The sequence below is a fragment of the Ambystoma mexicanum genome, chromosome 12 (genome assembly GCF_040938575.1).
Source record: "Ambystoma mexicanum isolate Mex_15411 chromosome 12, UKY_AmexF1_1, whole genome shotgun sequence".
NCBI classification, from domain to species: domain Eukaryota; kingdom Metazoa; phylum Chordata; class Amphibia; order Caudata; family Ambystomatidae; genus Ambystoma; species Ambystoma mexicanum.
In genome coordinates this window covers 742,623,991-742,636,732 of record NC_090936.1, presented here as the reverse complement: position 1 = coordinate 742,636,732, position 12,742 = coordinate 742,623,991, and the positions used below count along the sequence as shown (strand labels likewise).

Below are 12,742 nucleotides of genomic sequence, written 5' to 3'. Positions count from 1 at the left end.
CCCAGTACTTCTAGTGCTGTTGTGACTGGGGTCAGCACTGTGGTTTCCACATCTAAAACTAAGTGTACCGTGTCTCGGGTCGAGGTTTTTGTCAAGGTGACTAAACGTACTGGGGTTACCCCTGAGGTTCCCCTTCTTGGGGCTATATGTAAGACCAGCAAGATTGAGGGGCCCCCTTTGAGGGATCTGTCTTCAGGGGGTGACTCTAAGCCTTCCCACAATCGGACCTGTAGTCAAACCGATCCTGCTGAGGAGGCAAAGAAGCCGGTTAAACACCTTAAGTCTTTGAGTACCGGCTCCACCGAGGTTCCCTGACTTGGGGCTAATTCATCAGCAGTCTCTAAGGGGTTGCAGAAACACCCTAGATTTGCTAGCACCGGCCCTGCCAAGGTTCCTTGTCACAAGGCTAAAATGGAACATAAGTCCCCTGATTCCCCTCTGATGACCACGGCCTCACTGACACTTGTGACGCAGTTCACCTCAGGCGTTAACAAAACGGCGGTCCAACCCCCGCGGTCCACAGCAGCCCTTTGTCTACCTCTCACACCAACATTCACTATGGCTGGTACTGAAGGCCTGTTTTTGGGGCAGAGCAGCCTTTTCCATGTTTTGTGGATAACAAGAACCTGTTCCGCCCTCCAATGGATTGACGTGCTTGGACCCTGCTGCTGCCCACAATATTGCTCCCTCCTACGTCCGCTCCTTTGGTTTACTTGGATCCATTTGGTGGAGGACCATCCTGGCAACCATCTGCTTTACGATCATAGGGGTATGCCCCTTCCGAGCAGCCTCTACCCACTCCAGTGCCAAGAACTTCTTCTGAGGATGTCTTTTTTTGCAAGTTTCAGACGCTTATGCATTCTGATCCATGAAGGCGTACTTTAAGGATTTATTTAAGGAAATCTATCCTAAGCTACCTGAACCGGCCCCTGCTCTGGCAATCCCTATTCAGGTCCCAGTAGTGCCACCTCCTCCACCACTTCCTGTGGGGTCTCCTCCTCCTCTGCCTCCACTTTTCCCTGTGTAAAAGACACCCTTTGCGCAGTCCACCCGGCCCTCAGGGATCTGAGGTGCCATGTGCAGCGGATCAGATTTCTGCTCCCGCCTCACTGGATGAGGATCAGGTGGACCAGGACAGCGATGACCCGCCCGCTCTATTAGAGCCTTTCATGACCGGGTTGTGGATATGATGGTGTTGATAAGCATCCCAATACCATAGCCCCCCGCTCCACAAGAAGGGGTACTTTCTGGAGCCTTTACTCTGTCGACACAGGAGCGCACTGCACTGGCCTGTTCCTTCAAAAGGATGTTGTGGCCGAAGCCTGTAAGGGGATGGTAAAAACCTCATTCTGGGCAACCCCTAAACAAGAAAATAGATGCTTGCCACAAGCTGCATGTGTCTGAAGACATATCCTTGTCTGCATGTCCACTCCCCTCACCAACGGTGGTGGCAGCAGCTACGCTCCAGTTGAAGCCGACCTCTGCATCCTCCACTGCAGCATCTCAGATCCTTTCCAAGGAGGACAAGCTTCTTGACGCCATTGAGAAAAAGGTATTTTCCAATTCGGCTCTTCAGCTGCGTCAGGCTAATATTGAGCTTATCCTGGCAGCTGCTAATGTCAACCTGTGGAAGGGGCTTGCTGAGTTTCATGAATGTATTCCTCCTGATAGGCTTGAGGACTTTAAGGGCAGCTTATCTGATTCCAGAGTTCTGGCGCTGGATCTACTGGATGCCGTGGCCCATCATGTAGACACCTACGCTCAGGGACTTATGGTCAGAGTAGACATCTGCCGCCAAGCGTGGCTGCATGCTGCAAAGTTTTCAAAGGAAGTTCAAGACATGGCGCTTGATCTCCCCTTCGAGGGTAAGGAATTGTTCCACTCCTCCACTGACAAGGAACTTAGAAAAATCAAGGCAAGCACCCAAACTGCCAAGTCATTGTCGGTCCTTGCCAAAACTCCAGCAAATGCACCTTACACTCAGAGGTCGGGGTCTCAATTGAGGGCCTTCTCTGGTTTCAGAGGCTCTCAGGACCTCTGTTCACAGGCTCCCTCTGGTGGCCCTCGCTGTAATCCGCAAAGGCAAGATGACCAGTGTTTCTATCGGTCAACAACCTCCTCTTCAGCAACGAGTGGTCTCCCCACCGATAAACCATCTAAATGATGTTTTTCATCGGTCGCACAAGATTGCGATGGGAGGACGAATTTCGTTACATCTGGAGGCGTGGCAGACCATCACAGAAGACCGATGGGTTTTGTCCGTCACCCGGGCGGGCTTCCACTTGCCTGTCCACCTACCTCACCCTCTCACCTTCTTCTCCAGCAGACTGGGTCGCCCTCCCTCAGAGCCGAGGTACAGAAAAATCTAGACCTCAGAGCAGTGGAACCTGTTCCCTTGCGGTAGCAAGAGGAGGGCGATTACTCCCATTATAGCCCAATGGGGCATTCCCGAATGGGCTCAATGGGGAATGGGAATTTCCAAATCTGCCAAACCCGTGATCCAGTGCTAATAGCGCCGGTGGGTTTAGCGGTAGGGCAGATAGCACCAGCGCTTTTAGCGCCGGCGTTACCGCCCAACTCGTGATGAGGCCCATTGTCTTGACCAGAGGTCATGTGCTGATGCCCAATTTGGCTAGGCGGTTCTTAAGAATTTGTTCCAATAAGGGAATTTCCATCCACCCGTAATACCTATGGTCCGTACTTGGGAATCTCCCACATGTATGGCGGAAAGGGGACGGGATGTAGGAGTATGACAAAGTTACTCACCGTAGTGACTATCTTACTCCTAGTCCATAGTCCCCTTTCCTCCATACTCCTGCCCGCCGTCCCCTCTAATAAGTATCCTCTATTTTTGCTAAATGGTCCTGGACCTGGCGATAGAAAAGGGCGGAGCTCAGGAAGGCAGGGCTACAGTCAGGTGCGGTGGACCCACGTAAAAATAAAAGAAGAACAAAAAAAGTTACTTTTTTGATGCTTTAAAGTGCTCCAGCCATGTCCCGATGGCCGTAATGTCCCACAAGTTTGGAGCAAAGAGGACTATGGACTTGGGAGTAAGGTAGTCACTACGGTGAGTAACTTTGTCATTCCTAATTGCGCCAAATTCATATACCTTTTAAAAACAAACACTAAAAAAGACATATGCAAGTGACTTGTTCCATATTCTAACACATGGAGTCCAAGGGGTAATCGGGGGGAACTTTAAATTAATACATTATCCTCCCTCTTCTCACGCTGAACATGTTTGTTCTACAGCCCAAAGATGGAACTTTCTTCAGGAGCTTTTTCTTTACGTCACTTCTAATTAAGTTTGTACTGACTTGATACCTTTGGGGACTTCTCCTCTTACACTGTGAGGCAGTCTCTGGCAAACACTGTGAATGTGGGCTTCAAAGGCTATTTGTTCTCATAATTTCTCAACCTGTAAGGGTGTGTAACGGTGCCTCGCTTATGGATGAGGCCTCTCCTTTTCTAGAAGTCTCCTTGGGGGTGGTATGTCGCCTCTTATATTTGTTCATTAGCCCTTTGTTGGACCTTTACATCTCGCGACGTTGGATCCAGCTAAGTTTTTAAGTTTCCCTCACCCCGCTCCAGCATCAGAGTTCTAATGTTTTGCAACACTCCAACACGGCAAAACTTTAGAACTCTGTCCCTAAAGGTATCAAGTCAGTAACTTGGTTAGAAGTGACGTAAAGAAAAAGCTCCTGAGGAAAGTTCCATCTTTGGGCTGTAGAACTGAAACATGTTGAGCGTGAGAAGAGGGCGGATAATGTATTCATTCAAAGTTTCCCCCCGATCACGCCTCGGAATCCATGTATTAGGGGTGTTAGAATATGGAACAAGTCACTTGTATATGTCTTTTTTTAGTGTTTGTTTTTAAAAGGTATATGAATTTGGTGCGATTAGTATCTGTATGAGCTAATTGATTTGAACTGTAATGTGTTTAATTAATTTTGAATACAATTTTACATTTTTTACTATTTCTTAACTAAGGTGGAATTGGTCATTGCCTAAAAAGCCAATGGAAACTGTACTGTAAATTGTATATGGTCTCTGGAGATTGGAGAAAACTGGTATAAGTCCCACCTGAGTGTTTGATATAATTTAACCCAACCGGGTATAGGTTGGACACCACACACCTCTAGTTCTGGAGGAGTGACCTGGAGTCTCTTGGTTGTTTAAATTGTTGTTTTGTAGTGCTCCTGTAAACTTCATTGGTGACACCTTGAGCCATTATGTCGCAATAACTTTGAATGTTGCAGCCTTTTTAACTCGTCTTTTGTGAAATCCTTTATGTACTGTATAAATGAAGTGGATAAAATGTTATGGGTGCATAGCTACTAATGTATGTTTCTTCGCTACATTTATAAGTGAGCTGCATTTTCATATTGCTTACTCAATCTTCCAGTGCGGGTAGTAAAGTTAAGACTTAACAATTCATTGTAAATGTTTCTTTCCAATATTTTAGGGCTTTATGCTGGAATCAAGTTCTTCCTTATTGATTTTGTCTTTAAACGCTGTCCAAGACTTCGAGCAAAATATGATACGCCTTACATCATATGGACCAACCTGCCTACAGATCCACAGCTTAAAGAACGATCTAATGCTACAGTGTCAAGACGGGTAATTTGTACTTTGTTCCTGTTGTAAATGTTGCGCAACTTTGTGTTTTCCAGTGATTGAAGCACATAATGTTGCAGGGATTTGCATTGGTGTCTGTCCTCGGTTAATACTGCTATACAAGTGGGGAAGCCCCTAATCTCGGGAACTGGGGGCAAAACTATATACAACACAAAATGTGTTCCTGGCCTCAATCTATTTTCACAATTAATTCCCCCAAAAAATTAGTAGTTCAATGCTATTATGATTTAGTTAGATGGATATATATTATTTATTTTTCTTAAATCTTTGTTTTGAATAATTTCATTTCTTCATAATTATTACTTTACAAATGTAACATCCCTCAATTGTTTCATATCTCATGATTACATATAAACATCACAAAATAACAAACACATATACCATTATTACAGCAATAAGCTAAAATAAAGAAAGGGTAGCTTGGGGAATAAATTGGAAGGTTTAATTCCCTCAGCTAGCCATGATGCCAAATAAAGTGATGCAAAACGAATATCTGGTATGTAATTCGCTGAGTAATCTAATCACCCTTGTAAAGACTGGAGGGGGCTATCTGTACTTCAGCTGTCTATATGACAGAATAGAGGCACAGATCACCCCAGCCAATGTTCTCTATATGTTAGCTTGGACAAGCAAACAAGGCTTAAGCTCTCAGGAGTTGATGTGGGCTGGTCCCAAAGTCCCCACAAAGGAATGCCCACACACTATGTTATGTGCTAACACACTTTATATAAAAATAAGGTTCAGAGATATATACACAATTAATAACACACTTTGTACTCTGGTAATTCTAATATGGCTAAAATATACAGTGTCTGTATGGTACCACACTTGCCTTTAGATTCCTTTAAAATGCATCAACTAATGACAGTTATAATAGCATACAAATCATGCAGCAAGGTGTAACAGAATAGGTCATAAGGAAGGAAGGCAGGTTATGTTAAACAATGACAGAATGCTTATTTTGCTACTAATACACAATTCTGAGTGAGGATCCCCCAACCTGGGCAACATGTAATAAAAGTATTAACAAGCCCAGTCCATAAATGTTTAATCAGTCGTGTTTCCTGATCAAAAATGTTCAACCACCCCAATGTACCTGGTTTGGAGGACTTTCTTTGACGGTTCATCGATGGATCCCTTGACGGTGGACTCCCTTTAAAGCAGGAGCCACAGGGCGTTGAGATCGTCGAAGAAAAGTGGAACACAGGCATTGAGACAGCAGCTTTGATCTTCACGGTGCTCTTTGACGATCGTTGGAGGAAGTCCTGGGAAGATGAGGTGTGTGGTCCACATTGATTCAAAGTGTTTGGTGCCGCAAAGGAGACTCAGTGATGGATGTAGGCCCTGCAGCGGGCGTAGAGTGTCAGGATTTGCTTCGGCAGTCCACCGGCCTGTCGGTGCTGCAGTCGCAGCACGTACCTCGGAATAGCTTCGGTGATCGGGATTCAACCACGGACTGGACCTCGGATCTTCACTCCCTCAGTGTCCTTGGGACGTCTTTGTTGGCTTCAGGTGGCGGGAAACCCAACAGTAGACATTCCTCGGTAGCCGGCAACTTCGACTTTCTCCGGCGGGACAAAGTGGTCGATGGTGATGGCAAGGGGGAGCCCTCGTCAAATGTTCTTCGGCAAAGGTGGAGCTTTCACAACTCTGGTCGCCGAGCAGCACGGCGTCAAGCTGACCCTGCTTCTGGGGGACACACGACTCGGCTTCCAGCGGTCACAGAAAACATCCGAACCCCAGTCGACGGCAATGGACTTCGATGGCCCTGATGTCCCGGTGCTTCTCTTCAAGATTCTCAACGGACCCCTTCTCCGGTCGTGAGCCTTTCGGGATTGGCTTCCACGGTGCCTCGATGAAGAACAGTAGTTTTGCACGATGGTCCCTCGTAGCTCGGGGAGATGTCTCCTAGCCAGGTCCTCTCTCGAATCAGTCCTCCACTGACTCAACAGCTTTTAGATTTCGCCGAAGGAAAGGCAGCAGCAATCCTTCTTCCGGCTAGGCTTCTAGGATGAGCTTCAAGTTTCAAATTGAGCTTCTGAACAAATTCACAAGTGAGAGGTCCCCATATATGCATATCTGTTCCTCATTCACTCTGGCTGAGCCAGGGTCAGTCAGCCAATCACACAGAAGGGCATTCATGCAGGCAGGCAGCCAGCCAATCAGGCTCACAGGCATTCAGGCAATTCACTTCCACCCAGACACCCATAACAAGGAATGTGGATTGGGGCAAGCAACCAGCCTTTCAGCACACCACACTGCGTTCAGGTCCATTTCAGGCAGGGCTGTCTCATTCATTGTGTCACACACACAGAAACCAGACACCCATAACATGGAATGCATATTGGTGTCACACTCCATTCACACATGTCCCACCCCAAAGGTGTACCCACAATATGCAGTCGCTGGGAAGGCTCCAGCCAGTCTGGCCTGGACTTTCCCACAGTACTATATATGGTTATTTCACCCAACAGCCAGTGAGGGGAAGGGGCAGAGTTGGGGCTTTGCGGGACTTTGGGGAAACAAGGTAACAGGCAATAGAAACCAAGAGGCCATCTTACCTTCTATCAGGAATCCACTGATTCCTATGGCATAGCCTGTGTATCCCAAATGGAGAATACTCGGAGCATCTGTCACATTCAGTATGGAGCTGCGACCAGCCCATACCCAGCTCTGTGGGCAACACACGGGTGCCTAAAAACATACACTAGGGGTACAGGGTTGTACCCCTCACCCATGGGTGCCATAAGACTATCCCAAGGGTCTCTGTTCACCATGACCAAAAAGAGGAAGAGCTGCACTGCCAGGTGTCACAACTGGACACCTGTGCAGAAAACAACACAGAACACACATGATAAGGGAGTACAGGTCAAGGACATGGAGGCCCTGTCCCTCCTATGCATTTCCAAGAATCACAACCCTATATTCATATATTGTGGTGTGAATTTCTCTTCATCCTACCACCTCTTATTTTGCATCCTTCAGGATAAAGTGCCTGTTTACTTACAAAATTGTTTTTTAGTAGCCATCAGACTAAAGTGTCTGTGCTCTTGAAATCTGATGCCTTTTTATATATTAATTTCCCTTTAATCTGTTTGCGTCTACTATATGAAAAATGCAGCAAACATAAAACATTCCCTTCTATTCAGCAATGCTGCACCCCCTAACCCCACATTAGTGTTGGTGGTGGCTTTGTGTTTCCGCTGAACCTTGTATCAGTAATATAGAGTCAACGTCACTTCCTGAGTGAGCCAGAGTATCCCAATTTGCACTCAAGTAGCTGGATGTTTTTCGGCAGTACTCCTGTTTCCCCACCTTCACCAGGATCTTGAGTAGACCCTGTATAGAGACAAGCGGATGAACATTTATTCACTGTGTATTCAATATATTAATAACTTCCCTGTTGTTTGCAGCGTCTTAATCTAATTCACTGACCTTATTCATCCACCCATCTTTTGATCGCCTGGCCTACAAATATGGTGCGTTTGCATTAATCAAGCCTCACTGGACCAATGTCTGAAATGCATCATCTGCGAAAACGCATGTATACTATGCTGATTTATTTCTATTTTATAACAATAATATCTAGAGTGAATTTCCAATTTAATACCTCCTCCTACCTGTGGTTGGTGACAGGCAAGCTCCCTTTTCTGGAGAGGTTTACACTGGCATTTTTTTTGCCTACCTCTACTGTGTAAGAAAGGAGAACAAAATTTGCTCTGTCACTTCTAATGGTTGTGTCAAGCTGTCACATAGATACTAATATAATTCTCTAATAGTGCCTGTTATATATCCCTGAAGAGAAGAAACCCACTGTGCATACTCCAGCTTGTTTGGTAAACGCTGGGCAAAAAACTTGCTCTATTGAAAAAGGCTCCTTTAGTAACTGTATTTTCCTGCCGTGGTTTGTGCTCTCTGGGCGAGACTTCATATATGCAAAACCGGAAACATGATACCCTATATAATTTTTGTGAATTATGCAGGATCGTACCCCAAGCGTGGATGCCTGTGTAGTTAGTTATAAGTAAGATAATACACCTCGAGTGGTCGAGGTTGCTGGGCAAAATCTCACTCCAGCTCGTAGGGCTTCCGTGATGGAGGTGTTCCCCCAGGTTGAGTTTGTATCAGGCGGAAATCTGTGGAAGCATGTATATATAGGCATAGTTAGCCACTTGCACGTTTGACATTCCAGCGGCAGACCTTCAGTTTTATATATATATTTCTGAGGCTTGTGGAATCTGCTTAGATCACATGCTGTGCATAGGCCGACATCTAGTGGAAGCTGCAGAGTATTACAGTTTGTTTTTCGAAACTCGAAAAATGGGCGTCGACACAGGGCGTGCCAGTAATACTATCCCTAGTGTGACGTCCACTGTACCCATGATCCCTCACGTGTGTAGGATCCTCAGATTGTTTTTTTCCGCCATACTGGTCGGAAGCATTGCGCGGAGTTCCCTGACTTTCAGCCATTTTGCAAAAAATCGATATTAATTTCCCCGTTCTTTCACTCCCACGTCGAAACATCGAAGATCGACGCCAGTCCGAAAAACAAACAACCGTCGAGAGCTGCACGACGGACTTTAGGCTTTGGAAGGCCACCGGCCTCGGCCCTGCAAGTAGGGAGAGTGGGGGGTGGAAATTTTGCCCCAAGTGCAACCGCAAGCATCCTTGGGTTGACAAGCACGCCACCTGTAACCTCTGCTTACCGAGGGATCACCCCGAGGCGAACTGCAGAGCGTGTAGCCTGTTCAAGGCGAAAACACTAAAGGACCGCTCGACCAAGCGTTGGGCCCATCACGCCAGGCAACTCGAGGCCATGGAAGCGGAGGGTGCCTTCAGTGATGGCAGCGACGCTGTACTTTCGGACGGCGCGGGCACAAAGGTGTCGAAAGACGGCCAAGTGCAAGTCCCCGACCTCAGAAGATTGTCCGGCAGGGCAGTTATGAGGAATACACCCGGGGACATGAGTGCTACCCACACCAGTACTACACATAAACACTCTAAGTCCAACCGAGACGCGACACGCGTGTCGAGTTCTCGGAAAGAGGCACAAAGAGAGCGGTCCACGGAATCAGTGTCCTCTGGGCGTTCCAGGTCGAGATCGCTGCACGACACAAGGCAACCATCCACAGTTGCCAAGAGTGCCTCACTCCCCAAAGTCACAGAGGTACGTTCGTCAGAAGACGAATCCGACCTCCACCCCCAGGCCGCACACCAGAAGTTGGCTCCGGCAGCCCGTTCGGCGTCTGCCTCCGAGTCCCGACACTCTAAAGAAAGAGACAGTAGCCCCGAATCTCGACACCAGGCGTTGGAAAGCTCAGAGAAGGTGAAAACACCAGGGAAACACTCTTCTACTCATGGGGAAGGGGGTAAACAGCAGAAGAAGCCATCTCTGTCTTCTTCTGCACCACAGGCACATAAGGACAGTCAAAAGTCTTCAGATAAGCAAAAATCCAAGACCCCTGTCCCTGCCCCGAAGTCCAAACTTGTTCTTCCTACTCCTCACAATATGGGAATAGAAGAGAAACCCACTCAGGGAATTGTCATTCCCAGCTCCAGAAAATGGATCAGTGAAGATATAGACAGGGTAAGGACGAGAATGTCTTCCCTGGCTGACTTCTACTCTAAGAACCCAGAACATTTCCTCAGTTATACCCCGGACAATGCTACTCCTTCAGGATCCAAGGACCCTCAGCCCCCTAGTAAGAAACCTCGGTTTGAGACTCCAACTCGGGGACTGATTGCAGACCCTTTTTACATCCAACCTTACCAACAGTATGGTGAGGATCCACAACAGTACGATGAGGATCCAGACTTAGTAATGTTGGACGACCAAACTGGGGTGGATTATTATGGAGATGACGAGGGCCAGGATGGGGAGGAGGAAGACGTCACAGAGGTCTACAGGTTAGACTCTCCTGTTCGCAAAGAACCTCTGGTTACCGACTCTCCAGTAGATAACCAGCCCCCCCTAAATGTGGTCTTGGCTAGAGCTGCAGAGCACTTCCGCATAGACACTCAGGAGGCGCAGGAAGAGAGGGACTTTGCAGAAGAACTAGTGGGAGAGAAAAGACCCATCGCTCAAGCCATCCCAATTCTCAAGTCCAGCCAACGGAGAATTGATCATTCCCTTCCCACTCCCAATATCACTAGGGCCGTAAACCCCAGAATCGAGATATTGTTCAGGGCCGCCTAGTCAGACCCCCTTTACATAAGGGGTCAACTGAAGCCTGACTTCTTGGTAATTACAAACACCAGAAAGAGAGCAGGGACACCTCTATCATCATCTGAGGCTCCCCCAGACAAGGAGAGCAAGAGAATATACGGGTTCGGAAGGAAGGTAGCCTCCACTTCCGCTTACCAGGCAAGGATTGCCAACACCACCACTCTGCTGGCAAGTTAGAATTGCCACCAGTGGGAGCTGGTAGCTGCCCTCATTGACTCCGCACCGGAACCACTAAAGGGTCAGTTGGCCCAGATTGCGTCAGAGGGAAGAGTCGTGTCCTGTTGCATCCTTAAGGCAACCTTTGACGGCCCAGATAACGCTGGCTGTCTCATAGCAGAGAGCACTGTCATTAAGATGCATGCTTGGTTAAGACAGTCAGGGTTTAAACACGAGACCCAGGCATCCCTAATTGACATGCCAGTGGAACCTAATCTTCTGTTTGGCAAAGCGGTAGAGGACGCATTAAGAACTGCCAAAGACGAGTATGATACTCTGAAGTCCCTGGGACAATTGACAAATAAGCCCCCTAATCAAAGAGGGAATAATAATTTTCGTTGCCCACGCGGCCAAAATTCCCAAAGGGCCTCCAATTATACACAGGGACAGGGTACATCATGGGGTAACAACGAGCAGACTACCCAGAGTTACGGCAGAGGAAACAAGAGGAGCCCTGGCAGAGGTAGAGGCAGCCCCAGCAGAGGCGGTATGCCTCCCGCAAAGCAGTGACATTCCGCGCAGGGTCCCTTCTCATGCTTCCCCAGTAGGGGGGCACATTTCCAACTTCACCCAAGCATGATGGGAAGGGATCACATCGGACAGATGGGTGCTGTCCACAGTGTCCGCAGGATACTGCATCAAACTGCTTGAGCGCCCCAGAAACCACCCTCCACAACAAAGAATACATTCCCTGGACCACCAGAAGATCCTCCTCGAGGAGATTGTCAATCTTCTAGCAAAGGACGCGATAGAACTCGTCCCAGGCAACCAGGTAAACAAGACTATTTATTCAACTTACTTCCTTGTGCCAAAGAAAGATTTGACAATGCGCCCAGTATTAGATTTACGCCCTGCAAACAAGTATGTCAAGCCCCAAAAATTTCGCATGACTACTCTCCAAGAGGTAATCCCCCTCCTAAAAAGGGGGGGATTACATGGCAACATTGGACATGAAAGATGCCTTTTTTCATATTTCCATGTTCCCAGCGCGCAGAAGATTCTTGCGCTTGAAGGTGAACAGTCAGCACTACCAGTTCAAGGTGCTGCACTTCGGTATAGCCTCGGCTCCAAGGGTATTCACCAAGGTACTGGCGGTGGCACACCTACGCAGGGAGGCAATCCCAGTGTACCCTTACCTGGACGACTGGCTCATCACGAGGGAAACCCCAGTAATTTGCAGATCAAACATTCAAAGAACGATCAACCTCCTCTTCGAATTGGGTTTCGCCATAAACGAGAAAAAATCAAGCCTGGTGCCAAGCACCTCCAAGCAGTTCCTAGGAGCTGTCCTAAACACCCAAGAGGGGTTGGCCTTTCCATCAGAGGAAAGAATTCGGAATCTACTACTGCAAATTCCTCTAAATCAGTCCGGTCGCCATATAAGGGTGCGCGATGCGTTTGCTAGGCATGATGGCGTCATGTATTTACCTGGTCCCCCACACGCGCCTGCGCATGCGTCCCATGCAAGAATGGTTGGTGAAACAGCGGTCTCAGGCAAGTGGTCAGTGGGATGATCTAGTGGTCGTTTTGCCAACACTTGTACAAAGTCTTCACTGGTGGACAAGAGAGAACCTGTCAAAGGGGAAACCCTTTTACGATCCAGAGGTACAAGCTGTAGTCACTACAGACACATCCCTGTCAGGGTGGGGAGCACACCTCCTT

The 12,742-nt window shown here is 47.7% G+C and overlaps 1 protein-coding gene across 3 annotated transcripts in view; it reads left to right on the top strand.

The window, feature by feature from the left end:
* GRAMD4 (GRAM domain containing 4) overlaps window positions 1-12,742 on the top strand; it is a 2,133,975-nt gene that overhangs the window by 1,553,095 nt on the left and 568,138 nt on the right. For all 3 annotated transcript variants that reach the window (XM_069629242.1, XM_069629243.1, XM_069629244.1), the window contains one exon: window positions 4,466-4,620. In XM_069629242.1, the coding sequence (XP_069485343.1) occupies window positions 4,466-4,620 (155 nt within the window). The remainder of the gene's footprint in view (window positions 1-4,465; window positions 4,621-12,742) is intronic.